Here is a 15455-nt window from a genome sequence, read left to right on the forward strand (position 1 = left end):
TTTACTTGCAAGTTACAATAGTGATGCATTTGCTGTCCGCTGCTTTAAAAATATTGAGGGAACATGAGAGTCTCTCTCATTTTTTTTCTTCCCCTGCACCCATACCAGAATGATCTTGAATTTTAGTGTATGACTGATCAGCTGCGTGCTGGGAAGTGTCTGGATTGTATGTGGACACAGGCTAACCACCAAGAGAAGAATAAGATTTCCTGTGCTTTCCCTATTGCTGAGCTTCAAATTTTTTCCTAATGTATAGGATATGATGACTTTTGGGTTTTGCTTGCTCTGTTGCTCCAGCTGTTTGCATTTCCTCCCTCCTCCTATCTCAGTCATCTTGGCATATGAACGTTATTGTTAATACACTTGCTCCTCGCACATCTACATTGAATGTTACTTGGAGGCTATTGCAGTTGCTTAGGCACTCAAATGTATAATCTGATACACTTGTCAGCCCGTGAGAGAGGCAGCAAAGAGGTTTTTTGGGGTGTTAGTAATGCATTAGGCAAAGAAGGCAAAGCATCTTCAGCGCTATTTCAGAAACAAATGAAATCTGATTTATGTTTTGATTACTTGTACGATTTGCTTTGTCTACACGTGCCACAAGTAGTATGACTTTTGTTGTATGTGATTTATATAAATACTGATGGGAAATATGACGTTTAAACCAATAAAAGATATTAGACTTAGCTCACTATTAGATTTTTTAATAGAAAGCCATTTCTCATATGGGCAGGAAATTGCAATAACACATTTACTGATTTCTTGCAATATTTTACTCTCGGATCTTCAAATGAACTGTCATAGCTCTTCACAGTTAATAGAATTTGAGGTTAACCTGGGAGCAGTACGTCACTACTGCCACGGAAGAGGGAGGACAGTGCAGCAGGCAACCTCCGCTGACTGAGGGCTCCGTTTAAACGTGGCGACCACCGCGCTCCTGCAAATCTGGGTGGGTTAATCCCACTTCTGTTTAAAAGAGGCGTTCCAGGAAGACACTAATATTGAGAGGAGAAATAACAAATCTAACAGCGGCCTTAGGTAAATCTGAGTTAATCCAGTAAGAATGGTAACTTGACCTCAGCGGGCTCGGGATGGGAGCGATCCCAATTTGACGTGACAGCTCATAGGAACAGTATTCCCGGTGATGCCATGAGAAGCCGGAGCTGCAGACTCAACAGTCAGAGGGCTGTTAAGCACGTGTTCTTTATTTCGGCGCCAGGCACACGGGGGATCTCTCCTCCAAATGTGCGCGCGAAACACCCTTTCATTTCAGGTTAAATACAATCACAATATACATATTCATTATATTTCCGATAAGTGCTTAGCATATTCATGACTTTCCCAAGAATAATTAGCATATGTTAATGTCATTCACGCATGTCTGTTAGTGTCCTCGGGCAGTCTTTGGTGGTCTTAAGATGAAGGTTTACACTCCTCATCACAGCGTTCGCTGGTTGACCTTTGTTTCTGCGCCAACTCAGTTCTCAGATCACGGATGTCCTTCCAGGTTGTTTTGCTCCGGTCTTGCTGCCCTCTTGGTGCCTCTTGATCTCTGTAGCTTGGCGCATCTGCCCTCCCAAGGCCGAGCTGTCCAAATAACATTATTTAGGAGTCTCTCTGTCCTAGAGCTTTCCTGCCTTCTCAAAACAGCAAGGATCTACTTTCGTTTAATTAGAATCACTCTTGTGAGTGGAAATTTTACATTTATGGGTATCACCGGGGGGGCCCCCCGCTCGTCCCTCGACGAATTTTCAGTTCGCCTGAGCAGTGAGTGAGGCCAGGCTGGTTTCACCGCTCGCTCTTCTGTTCTCTGCGCTGAGCCGTTACCCGCTAACTCCTTCACACAGCCTTGCTCCCCGTCGGCGTCGGCAGCCGGGCCCTCGGCCGAGAGAGCGGCCCTCCCGCGCAGGCGGCGGGGCCGCCCCCCCAGCCCCGGGCCGGCCCCCGGCCCGCCCCCGGCCGCCGCTGCCCTGCTCGGCGGGCGCGATGCGGCGGCGGGCTCTGCTGCTGCTGCTGCCGCTGGGCCTGGCGCTGGGCCTGGCGGCGCCGGGCGCGGCACACGGGCAGCACCGCGCCGACCAGGAGCGGGAGGCGCTGCTCGGCGGGCAGGTGCGGCGGGAGCCGGGGCGGGCGGGAGCCGGGGCGGGCGGGAGCCGGCCGTGAGGCGGCCGGGCTGACGCGCGGTTCCCTCTGCCGCAGGAGGAGGCGGAGGAGTACGCGCGGCTCGGCCCGGAGGAGCGGGAGCGGCGGCTGAGGGCCATCGTGAGGAAGATCGACTCGGATGGCGACGGGCTGCTCACCAAGGGTAACGGCGGGCGCTGCCCCGGGGCCGAGCTGGTGACGGGCGGGGCCCGGCTTGCTCCGCGTCCCAGGCCCGGCCCGGCGCCCTCAGAGGAGGAGAAGATACGCTCCCCCCCCGACGCGGCCCACGGCTCTGGGTGGAGCAGCTCCGTGCGAAGCGCAGCGACCCTCTTGCAGGGCGCGTTAGAAATCCCAGCGGGGTTTGTGTGGAGGGTCCCCGAGCCCCCAGGATCCCGCTTGTGTGTGATGAGGGAAGGGGGTCCAGCACGGGTGGGAGAGCAGTACTGAGTTCCAGGTACCAGCTTTGCACTTGCACCTTGCTCCTTGCACGTCCCAAGCCGCTTTGTTTCTGCTTTGGGAATCCTTTTCGAGCAAGTTTGAGAGGCAAAGAAAGCAGGGTGCGGCCATAACGCCGCGTACGTGCGCTCCAGTACCTGGTGACACTGAGTGGGGCCGGGGAATCATGTATTCGTTTCATCACGATATAGTATCAACTGTCTCTTATCAGGCGGGTTTTTATCAGTCAAACTTGCGAACTTCTCAGTAAACTTGGGCCCTTCCTTTCGGTACGTCATCATGACGCTTTCTGCATTGAACTTTAAAACTCATTATGAAAACCTGTTTTTTTGTTTTGCTGTGATTTTGACAAAAAATCAGAAGTCTCTCATGTGCACACACACAGAGCAAGTAGAAAGCAGAATCCCCGTTCAAATGCCAGAACAGTGATGCTTCATTCACATGATACTAAACATGCAGGAAGCTTTCTGAGTGAGAGGACAAAATACGGTTTTAAAGACGACATCAGCTATATCTCCTGAATGTTGTTCACTTTATATGCTGAAACTAATTAACTGCACGCTTATTTCAGTGTTCCTGCATGTGGCAGTGTGGAGGTGAGGTAGCGTGTAACTTTGGCAAGATGGCTAATCCCCGTAGCAGACAACAGGCAGTTGACAACGGGGGGGGCTGTGACAGAAGAGGTCTATTTATAAAGTGTGGAAATTCCACCCATAGCTCATCCTCGTGGAGGATCTGGTTCTCAGTGTCATGGAAACTTGCCTTCCCCTTACTTCCCAAAGGAAAACTCACAGTGGAATGTGTTTTTACACTAAGAAACTTACGGTATCAAAGCTTTTTAATCTCAGTTATTTCTCAGTGTATCTTTTCAAAGATATTTAAATAAACCCAGTAAAGTTGTATTGACACTTCTGCTGAGAAAGATGGAATAAGATACTTTAGTTTTTGAACACCACAGTAGTAATTTCTGTAGGATTTATTAGTCGTGAGATCATTCAGAGCAGGATTTCAACTGAGTTGGTCTAATTATATAATTTTGCAGTGCAGAGGAAGTTGCCTTCCTCTTCTGGGCACCTGGCAATAACTGGATGATACTGAGAGAATGTGTTCTCCCAGTCTCCTTTAGATGAACTAATGTATTTTTGTGAATTCAGCAGTGTATTATGCTTTATTTCTTGCAGCCGTGTTTCTATAAAAACAAGTAGCTTAAAAGCATTTTTCCAAAATATGTCAGACTTTATTTCAGCCCCAATCAAAGCAAAAATATCTGTTAATATTTTATTTTGGGTAATTAGGGCAACGGCAGTGAATTTAGTTTTACTTCAGTTTGTGGTTTTTCAAAAGAAACCCAAAGCTGATGGGAACAATGCTTTTTTGTGTACAAGGTTATATTTAGAGTTGTCTGCCTGAACCATGTTCAGCATCATTTTCATAAAGCTCTGAAGGAAGAAAACCAAAGGTGAAAGGATGCTGGTTGGCTTCAGGTTTGAAAACCTGTGGCCACATAGTCATTTCATTTTTCAGATAGCCCACAAGAACGTCAACAGCCACCGAAAGGGTCAGGCTTCTTGCTTCCGTTGTCTGCTTCCCACGGAGCTAATAAGGCTACTTTCTCAGCTGAAAGCGAAGAATCTTCCTTCTTATGGGCCAAGTTTTTAGCGATCCAGTTTGCTGTGCAGCTGAATGAATGCTACCTGCAATCATTTTTTCCTACCGCTTCCCATGTGTGTCAGAGCTTTTTCTGGCAACACCAGTGTAGGCCAGATTAAAGTAACCGTGCAACTCTAGCCTGAGGGTGTTGATGGGGAAATGGTACTGTGGAAGAGAAACTGAAGGCTGTAGCTGTGATCTCTTGTTCTGTTAGCTTGAAAAAAGCTGTAGCACAGAGGAAACAGATTGTTTTGCTTTAACTAACCTCTTGCCTGTATGCTTACATCTGAATTGCAGAGTGTATTCCAGACTGAATAGGCCTGTGGTATCTTCGCAGTTTTTACAGTGCAGATCATTCTGATTTTTTCCATTTTATTATTTTCTTAATGATTTTCACAGATGAGCTGAGTTCCTGGATACAGCAGTCTTTTAAACATTATGTTACGCAAGAAGCTAAGCAACACTTCAACAACTATGACAAAGATGGTGATGGATTAGTGTCTTGGAAGGAGTATAATATGCAAATGTATGATCGTGTAATTGATTTTGATGAGAACGCTGTCCTGGATGATCAAGAAGAAGAATCATTTCGACAGGTAAAATGTTTCAGCATCAGTTTCTGTAAGCTGTTGGCAAAAGTTTGTTTATCGGGACAGAACAAGATGGGTAGAGAAACCATCGCAGCTGGCACATGTTTTAACGCTTTCATCTATCTGAGAGAGGGGAGTAGTTAAAGTAATGGAGTATTGAAGCTGCTACCATCAAAACAAAGACAAAATGAAATCGTACCTCCCAAGTATATTTTGCTAGCTGAGCGGAGTGTAAGTCTACTGATGGTCTTATCACAGAGTGCATCATCTTAAAACAAGCTGGCAATCTGTTCGGTTCTGTCTGGAGCCTAACCAGTGCCCTGCCCTCAGCAGGGGCCACTACCGCTGCTGTTGGAGGTGAAGGAAACCTTTGTACTCTTTAACCCCCTTTAGTACGCTGTTCTAGCCACTTTTCCCGTCACTTCTCAAGTACCCAGTGTGGGGGATCAGTATTGCCTGCTTTAATATTTTCTGTCCGTTAGAAACCCACAGAGAAAGCAATAGCAATTCTGACATTTTTAGCAATCAGAAGGCAACTCTGATAGCAAAAAGTGGCTGTATAAACAACAGAAGTTACGGATTAATCTCGTACAGGAAAGCAGATACTTAAGAGTGGAAAGGAAGGCCAGAGCGGCAGGGAGGGAAGGTTCACCGAGAATCACCACGTAGTAAAACTTGTTTAATTTCAGGTTAAAAATTTGTAAGTACAGGTAAGTATTTCCCAAAAAGAGAAGTGAGTTTTTAGACTATTCTGGCCTGAGTTGTTTTTTTTTCTCTGAGGACTACTTTGGCTGCTTTTAGTAAAGTAGTAGTAGATAATACAGGAGGTTGGCAGAAGCGAAGCTAAAGTAGACGGTGGGCAGGAGATTTTACACACTGAAGAAAGAAACTGTAAAGCTTCGAAGGTCACTTAGCTGAATAATTACATAGCTTTTAAATAAAACAAGACTTTAAATGGAACTACCAGTCAAAATACTGACCCCGTGTTTGAGATATTGCTGTCTTAGATATACACGCTGAGGCAGAACTCTTACTCACGCTGTACTTTGTTTGACTGCTTGCTAGGTTTTCCTGCTAGCTGATTTCTTCAGCATACATTGTAAAGAGCAAAATCAGCAACATTGTACAAACATCGTATGTCAGCCATCTTCAGCATTCTCCTTAGTTCTGGAAATTAGTGATCCTGCTCTAATCAAAATGGAAGAGTTAAGACTATGGCATCGATTTAGAATTGACATCAAGTAAACATAGGAATTTACCAGAAGGTGGCAGCCTTGTTCATCACTTTTCAAAAAACCCACAAAAGTACTTTTTCCCTGATGGTTCATGTTTATGTTGCAGTCTAGTACGTTCTGCAGTCAGTCCTGCTGAATTGCCTCTCAGCTAAGGTCAGCTTTGCTTTAAGAGTATTTTTAATTATTTTTCAGAATAGTTAAGATCTTCTAATTATACTTTGTTTGTTACATATCATGCCCTATATTAATCAGGTTAGCCTAATCTTGAGAGGAGTGTTGATAAATAGGGTATAAACTAGGAAGTACAATTTCAAATGGTTACAGTATTTGTGATCTCTGGTTTTCTGGCTACTCCCTTATCTGGATCGGAGTCACAGTGACAGCACAACACACTTAATCGTGAGATTCCAACATTTTTATAGCTCACATCACTTGCAGTTTGAGTAGAGATCAGTTATCAATGGTGTAGGTCTTTATTTTGTCTAAAGAGTCTGTATAAAATGAAACAAGAAGAAAATACAAATTTTTTGCACATTTGGAATACAGAAACAGGAAGTGGAAGACATTCAGAAATATGAACTTGCCTGCTTAGTGTGAATGTTACTTTTAAAAGGCACGCTAATATTTACACTTAAAACAGGTTAGAGAAATGACTTCGCTTTGAAATATGTTCAGATGTAATGGACAACAACCTTGTATTAAAGGAGTCTGTCTAATCCTTCAGCACTTAAAATAGCTTCAGAAAAGACTTGTTACATATATGATATTTCAGGCCCTTCTTTGAACTACAGACAGCCCTCGATATAAATGAGGTATAGATCCAGAAGGTTAAACGCCCTTAGAATGGTGACTTTGGAATATGCAATGGCTACCATTAATTATAATCATTGTACTCCACTCGGTTAGATTGGGAATTGGTGACTTTTAGAAGAGGAAGCATGTATCGAGACAAGAATTCTTGGTCTTCTCTTTATCTCCCTTCCGTGTTTTTGAAGCCTTGGCTAGGGTGTGTTTTAAATATCTGCTTAAATTAAAGAAAAGGAAGTTCTAATGCGATTCTTAGAATAAAACTACCTCAATTAAAAGTGCTGTTCTCGTTGCTCTGGATGAGCTCTTGCTAGTGAATATGTAACATCAGTATAATATGAGTAGGTAATGTGAAACAATTAATATTCTAATGAGCTTACAGCCAGCTACTATAATGTTGTTTTTCCTTTTCATTAAGTGCTCTAACTAAATCTATTTTCTAAGCTTCATTTAAAGGAGAAAAAACGTTTTGAAAAAGCTAATAGAGATGATGTTCCTGATCTAGATGAGGATGAATTTGTTGCTTTTGAACATCCTGAAGAAGTGGAGTATATGACGGTAAGATTTAGGAGGGTAGCTTTATCAGCCTTGTACAGAGATGCAACACCTTTTTAGTGCATGTGCTTAGCCCCACTACTACAGGGAGCGTGCTTTGAGCAGTTGTGTTCACTGCTTTTACAGACCAAATTAAAAATCAGATAACGTGTTGTGGATCCAGTGCTGGAAGTCAGGAGCAGGAGCAGTAGTTCAGTGCTTTTCTTTGAAATCCGTTTCAAGAACTGGTATTGCACCGCTATCCCAAACTTTTGGGACTGGACTGACATCATAACTCTCTCTAAACTCTGTTAGGTTGGAAATGCATCAGTGTGATTTTAGCGGGAGGAAGTTTCATGCCTAGCTCAGAGTTCGGTTCTAAGTAGGGGGGACTTACAGGAAAGATTTCTTTGCACAGGAGAAGGTCAAGCGCTGGTGACTTTCACTCTGCTTAAAGGGACACTGTAGTCACTTTTCTGGCCAAAAGAGAGTACTCAAGCCCACCTGAAGCTGTAATATTGACTGTGCTGTAGTCAGAGTTTGGGGGATTATTGTTTCAGCCAGGAGCACTCTTGTTAGTCATCTGTTCTGTCACTGCTGTGACTGTTGGTGTCGTTCCAGCTCGGTGCCGACAGTGGACCCCAGTTAAAAGTACCTTGGTGCTTTTCTGCGATAGACCCTTTAGTTTTGGCTACTGCCAGGAGCAGCGCTGTGCAAGCAGAGCCTCTCTCTCTGTTGACAGAACTGTTGCTTGTGGACAAACAGGGAAACACAGCATTATAAGAACAGGCACACTGACTTCACTGGGAAACATAGGACCACACGACCAGCCAGTTTTCCTAGCAATTTCATAAAGTTGCAAAAATGCAAATTAGTGAATATGTCAGATGAAAAAAGAAAAGTGAAGTGAAATTACATAGCTTTGTACACATTCATGTTTCTCAGCTACTTTTATAGTTTTGCATTATGTTGCAGGATTCCAACTCTGTGTACACCTTACAGATCTGGCTTTCATAAAACCCGACATTCTAAACTCGTAAGAACAGGTCTCTTCTGTTGTAGAGGAACCAATTACTGCACTAGGCTGCATAAAACAGAAAAGCAGATTTGAAATGAGGGAGTCTTTACGTTAAAGAATACCTTATTGCGCTAAAATGAAATACCTTATTGCACTAAAATGATTTAGTGCTGTTTCTCTTGATTACAAGTTGCTAATTTTTCACAAATTGATATTTTTGTATGTATGCAAAAGGACTTTGTCATTCAGGAGGCTTTGGAAGAACATGATAAAGATGGTGATGGATTTGTTAGCCTGGAAGAATTCCTTGGTGATTACAGAAGAGACCCAAGTAAGCAAAAGGGCAGGGGCATGAAAGAAGGAACTGAACAAAAGCTTTTGGAATGGGGTGAATTATATGCACCTTTATTTTCAGCTTTTTACACCTCCACCTACAGGTTCTGAGTAACATCCTGTCTTCTAGCATAATTCAGTTTCCTGGTACTGGACATAGCAGGCCGTTATTTCGGTCTGCCCTGTATGTATGCGGCAGTGGTTTGTGTGCAGCCTGTTCCACTGTTTCCTTGCAAGTTACTTTCTGTGTTCCTAAAGACTGAAGCATATTCCTCGTCACTAGGTGCATGGCTGAAACAAGATGCGGTTTTGCTAATTAACGCGTCTGCAAAAACACCCAGCATGAATGTAAGGTTAAGCTTTCCTGGTCTGATAAAGCTTAAGGCGGCAGCTGTCAGCCTTGCTTTGGAAGGATTGAAGCTGCATGTGTTTTAAGAGGGGTGGAGGGGAAGCATAAAGAGTTTGTTCCCTGTACCAGCTATCAGAAGCCCATCTGCTTTCACCTTTTGTTTTTTTTTTCCACTCTTGTCCTTCCTTAAACTTGATCTGTTCCTTCTTTGACAAGAAAAAGGATGCTTATCTGGTCTTTCTCAATACTTTAGCTATGTTGCTAACAAATAAAAATAAAAATAAATATAGGGCAAATAACTCCTCCAGTTCCAAAAAGATCAGTAGCTTGAGGCATGTGGAAAGCCTGCTTCGTCCTCAGGAGTGCTCATTCCTGTGTGGACCAGCATCCTAGCTAGGGAAGATGTTACAGCCATGTGAGGATATGGAGCAGTAGGGGAAGTCAGTTATTCTTTGCTCCAATCAACCACCTGGAATTTCACCTTTTATAACCAGCTTTGTTTGCCAGAGCCAGTAAACCCCATAGACCTTTAAGGCAGCTGCAGGGTTCTTCATCTTTTTCCGGCTCTGACTTGAAAAAGGCTTTTCCAATCCAGTGTACCCAAAGTTGTTGGAAGGGAGTGAAATTGTTGCTAGGGTCCTTATGGTAATAGAGAAGATAACAGCTTTCTCATTAAAACTTTTTAGCAAGAATTCAGATTTGGCTATAATTGTAGAAACTAATTCAGCTTTTCTCCAAATGGCCATCTCTTCTGCAGACAATGTTCCTGCAGCGCGCTCTGAAATGACTGACAAACTATGTGGTGTTTCTGGCTTCGTAATTGTCTCGTGGTTTTGGGTGACAGTGTATGGTAAATTGTGACATTAAGGGATAATTGACTTGCAAACTGGATGTTAGAAAGGAGGGAGAGAGACTTCACTCTTTTTCTTCTTTTATAATAGAAACCTAATTGTTTTTTAACTGTTATTTATCTGCTTGTGATGCTAACTAGTTTTGACTTTCATAAGGTTTGGGAAGTTTTAATATCTGTTCATGGTTGTCTGCAATGTTTATCAGTTTGATGAATTGCTTCTAAATTTCGTGAAGAGTTAGAGACAAGTTTAAGATTGCTGGCTAGGTTGCAGGATGCAATACCAGTGGATAGGGTAAGTATAGACCAAGCATACAAATAACCAAAGAAATGAAAACAGTAAATGCAATTGCTTTGGATATATTCCAGGTATTTTAGAAAACAAAAAAAATTAGTGATTTGAAAGCCTGCAGTATTAGTCTGAGTCTGTTGAGCCTGTGCTAATTAAGACTTTTACCTGCTGTGTTAGCTGCCACAGACTGACCTCACTTGATGATGAAGCAGGGGAGCAGACAGTAGAACATTACTAAAAACTTCATATGGCCTGAGAAGTTTCATAATCCCATATACTGCTGAACACTAGTCATCAACATACTTTTTGGGACTCTTGTGGATTTCAAGCTTTTCCCTACTTTTCTCCGTCCGTGAAGTGCTGGGATGACTAGTGTCTGAGGCCTGTAGTAGTGCTCATATGGCTGTCGTGTGATACGCTCAACATGGTATCTGCAACACAATTGCTATACGTTAATGGGAGAGAGTAATCTTAGCCAAGGTAAATACTGCAAATGGAAAATACCTCTGTCATCTGCTTTAACTTTTTCCTACTGATAAGTCAGCTATCCCAGTAAGTAGCAAACTGTCTACTTGGCATCTGTTGGGACTGGTCTGTGAGGCTTGCCTTTGTTTAGCGAAATCGGTTTAATGTTACATTTTATGAGATAAAGTTAATTTGCGTAGGAGAGAAGTGAAAACATGGGCTTTAAGGTAAAGAGTGGCTTTAAACTTGACGAATGTGTCTTACTAGCTGCACGGGAGGATCCAGAATGGATACTTGTTGAGAAGGATCGGTTTGTGAATGACTATGACAAGGATAATGACGGAAGACTCAACCCTCAAGAGCTGTTGTCTTGGATAGTACCTAACAACCAGGGTATTGCACAAGAGGAGGTATGTGTGTTGACTGCTGTGTAGATTTTAATTAATGCCACAGAATTTTGAAGGTATCACAACAGAATGATAGATGCATTCAGATTTATCATGTCTTAGTACTTGAAAAAGAATTCTTCATAAATCTTTGCATACATTTTTAACCTTTTTTCAGTTTGACAAGGAATGCAGGTCCTTTAACTGCATGAGGCAAATTTGGAGTTCCTATTAATTTTATTGAACGTCTGTAAATTAACAAAGTGCTTTTCTACATGTTTAAATAGCTTACCTAGTTTGACTTATGGTACAGTATTTTAATCAGTTATTTTCTAGTTATTGGAGGTAAATCTAATGAGATATACTACTAAAAGAAACAGTTACATACTGACAGCATAATTTTGAAAGCAACAGTTGATCATGGTTCTTCTAACTGGATAAATTATCATAATTTGCAGAACTAAAATCTCGTCTTTTCGTAAGTACAAGAAAATGGAAGTCTTCTCTGTTTCAAGATGCTGTAATACTGACTTTGATGATGATAATTAAAATGGTTTAATCAGGGGTGGAACACCGTAATAGGTTTAAGTGCGTTCTCTTTGTAGCTGTCTTGATTTTTTTGTAGCAGGTAGTAGAAGCACCGAGGGTTCCAGAACAACCCATTTCAGTAAGCAGGCTGTTCAGTCACCGGCTGCAGTAGAGAGGGTTTCTGCCTTTCCGCTAGTAACTTTTTAACTTGAATTTGTCCAAGTCTCTCTCCTTCACACTGGAGGATTTTGGTGTTCAGAAGGGCAGGAGCAACAGGTCTTCTCGTGCCTCCACAATTCCTGGGAAGGACGGGAGACGCTTTGTGTCGGAGCGTAGCCCGCCTGCTGCGTTGGCCCCTCTCCTTACAGAGGTCCCTCCTCTTGCTTTTTCAGCGCTGTGGGTGACAGAAAAAGCAACGTGGCTAGCACGCAGCACTGGATGCTCACGTATCTAACCCTGTTACCTAACGGCTAAGCTGTTAGATTGCTCTAGCGGTATTTTTGTAAATGTGGGTCTGTAAGCTGTTGCACAGACTTTTTTTAACATCTGATACTTGAGGGTGGTTGGTTCTTATTTCACAGAAATAACCTGTTCTGACCTGAATTCTGTGCTGTGTTGAGTCTATTCATACCTGCGTTGGTTTGCTTGGTTGGGTGGAGTTTTCTTTTAGCGGGTCTTTGCTGTTCATTCAATTTTTAGCTTACAGCAAGGCCATGCTGTAGTAATAGCTTGGTTCTGCAAGAAATCATTTTTTAAATTTGTTTCTCTGATGTGCTGTGGTTTTTCTTCAGTTAATGTAAGGGCTTAGCGAAGTCACCTATGCTGAAGAGAAGGTAGCATTGACTTAAGTCATAAACAGCTATTTGAAAGCTGAATATTCCAGTTTCATTTCAGCATTTCAAAATGACTTGAATAACCTTGTAGCTAAATAACATAAAAATAGAAAAATTACTATACCTTCCATTTGCAGGAATTGGTCTGTGTTTACCAAGATGTGTGTGTTAGTTATCCTTTAGCTTTTGCCATGCAGAGTGCTTTTAAAATCTGCTTGGCTGACGTTCGTCCCTGTTATTTTCTTCAGTCCTTTTTGGTGATGTAGTCAGCTTAAATGTAAGTAATACTTAATTTAAAAAAAAAGTCACTAAGCAGTTATATGAAGCCAAACAAATCAGAAAAAGTAGGAACAGAAGGATGCTCTAAATCATCGTATTCGTAGATGTTTAGCAGATAAAAGCACAAACCATATAATACCGGGACTCCTCTATTCTCAGAAATAATAGGTGCAGCAGAGCCGCTGTACTGGCTTGTTATCTGTGAGCTATGTAATACTTGTGAATAAGCTACAAATAAAATATTCTGTGATTGGTTTTTTGTTTTACTGCTGAACTTCCCTCCTTTTGTACTATATAAACAAGCAAAAATCAGAGAATTGTTTTAACTTGCAGTTTCGTTTGACATCGTCATGGTTTAGTATTTAGAAGTTTTTTTCAGAAAAGCAAGCTTTTGCTTTCAGCAAATGAGGGAAAACATGAATTGCTACCCAGCGTTAAAGTTCCTATGCATAGGTGGCTTGTCTTGTCCACTGCTGAAGGTAGAAAACCCTTTTTCACGGTGAACATTAAATACTGTCCAGTTACGTTTTAATCAGGAATTATAGAGATGGAGTGTTTTTTGCAAGTCATAAATAGGGACAGAATATCCAGCTGCAAGTCTCTCCCTGCCTTTATTTTTTTTTTGTGATGGAAAAGCGAGTCTCCACAGGTTTGGGAAATAAAAACTGGCTTAGCACAGTAGACACCCCTGGAGTTGAAAGCGAGCGCACCTGCAGCTGAACCCAAGCGCTGTAAACGATGCTTATCTTGTTGGACAGTGAGTAAATACGTGACTGAGCTAACGGGTGTCCACTTCTGAGAGAGGCTGCTCAGCTTGCACGCTGTATTGGCCGAGATCCTCGCTGAGGTCCCACATGTCAAGGACCGGCTCTTGCAGCCGTCATTCAGCGGCCCAGCACCCAGAGGGGCTCTCTGAAAGCACACGATCTCTAACTGGGCTGCTGAGCTTCCCTTTGCTGTGATCACCCGCGGAAGGTCTGTGCTGCACCCGCCCATGCATTTCAAGGACCACGGGTGCTTCCAGCACTACGATTAATCTTTGCTGTTTTAATACCGTCTGCCACCTTCAAGTAAAGCTGTGGGTTTGACATTGATTTGCTACTTTATAATTGGTAGTGGGGATAGAGATTTGATATTATGGTCTTGCCACCAAATAAAAGAGGCAAAAGGAAACAAACTGAGAAAAGCAAGGCTCTGTTCTGAATGTAGAGTCTTGTGTGGCTTGTTACAAATAATGGTGTTGTGGCAGGGCTTTGACAAAGCCTCTCCAAAAGCGTTATTTGTGAATGCTCATATCTATTAACTGTGCACATGGTGTTCCATTTCTTTTTAAAGGCTCTTCACCTTATTGACGAAATGGATGTGAATGATGATAAAAAGCTTTCTGAAGCAGAAATTCTTAAGAACCAGGATTTGTTCCTTAACAGTGAAGCAACGGATTATGGTAGGCAGCTTCATGATGAACGTTTCTACCATGAAGAACTTTAGATTATTTATTTTGTAATCTGCTTTTCTTCCCTTTCTTGCATTTGGAGCTTTTGTTAAAAGCACCCGTCAGCCATGTTGCAAGTTTTATGCTGTAACTACAGTACACTAATGATTGTGTAAGTAATTTGTGTTCAAAATTTGACTGCCCTCTTGCAGACTTCCTTGAGCCTCTTCTAGCCTTCAAAGTTAACCTTAAATACTTTGTTCCAAAATTATATAGCATTGGGCAATTAATTACTGTAGGATTAGTACTGTATTGTGAAGAGTTGTTCTACTGTACTTGAAGAACATGGAGAATCCAAATGATTCTGAAAGAATGCAAACTGTAGTAACTGAGAGACTACTATTTTTTTCTAATCAGTTTAATTAGGGTGGGGATTGGGGAAGGTGGGGGGTGTTTAGAGTCAGAATTAACTGTGTTTTATTTAATAAGTTTGGAGAAACATGTAGATTAATGCCTCAATTGTTTTAAGAGGTTTCTGCTTAATTTTAAATGGTTTCTATACCGTGGTTTCTTGTCTCATAAAACTTGCTATTTTTACACGTGTAGACAATAACTGTTTTTAAGGTACAATTCTACAGCATTAGCAATATAAAGGTATTTTACAGTGTTAAGACCCTCTTCATTTGTTGGATTAAAACTTAAAACACTGTCATTCTGCGTTTTGTCCATTTATTTCTTACTGTGGGTGACCCATAGCAACTCCTTGAAATCTGAACAATGTACACAATATAAGTAATGTGCAATGGCATCATTCTTAGCGTCTGTAAGCCAAAGACACATCATCTCGTCTGGATGCTGAAGAAGACTCAAAAAAGCAAGAGTGTGTGTTTAGCATTTTCTGGACATGTTTGCAAAAGTGATTTGTTGTTGTTTTTTTTTAATTTGGGATATATGGAACTCTAAAGCATCAAGGCATTACATAATATTTGTAGTAGTAACCTCTGAAAGTTAACTTTGGTTCAAAGCTCCACAATTACTGTTCATAAAAGTAGGTACTGTCCCGTTACGTGATTATGTGAAATAGTCTGAAAGGTTAACGGCACAACAGGTTCAGTTGAAGAAAGTACCTATATTCGCTTTTTGTCTGCTAGAAAGTCACAGGAACTAGCTGATTATTCTAAACAAAGCCAAAGCCTCCCAGGATGGATGGTGGTGTGTGTATTAGGGGGTTTTTAATTCCGAGATAACTAACTCCTGCAGTGCCCTTGCAATGTTC

General features: G+C 42.0%; 1 protein-coding gene across 2 annotated transcripts; it reads left to right on the forward strand.

Moving 5' to 3' along the window:
• Positions 1–1977: 1977 nt before the first annotated feature.
• RCN2 (reticulocalbin 2) lies at positions 1978–14891 on the forward strand. 2 transcript variants are annotated; one of them, XM_075431731.1, is made up of 7 exons: positions 1978–2109; positions 2200–2305; positions 4648–4844; positions 7325–7438; positions 8667–8763; positions 10989–11131; positions 14083–14891. In XM_075431731.1, exons 1-7 carry the CDS (start codon positions 1987–1989, stop codon positions 14233–14235), a joined length of 933 nt encoding a protein of 310 aa, XP_075287846.1. In that variant the 5' UTR covers positions 1978–1986; the 3' UTR covers positions 14236–14891. The 2 variants fall into 2 exon arrangements, with proteins under 2 accessions (XP_075287846.1, XP_075287848.1); XM_075431733.1 differs by having other exon boundaries at positions 7337–7438.
• Positions 14892–15455: the final 564 nt, after the last annotated feature.

The sequence above is a fragment of the Opisthocomus hoazin genome, chromosome 10 (assembly GCF_030867145.1).
Source record: "Opisthocomus hoazin isolate bOpiHoa1 chromosome 10, bOpiHoa1.hap1, whole genome shotgun sequence".
NCBI classification, from domain to species: Eukaryota; Metazoa; Chordata; class Aves; order Opisthocomiformes; family Opisthocomidae; genus Opisthocomus; species Opisthocomus hoazin.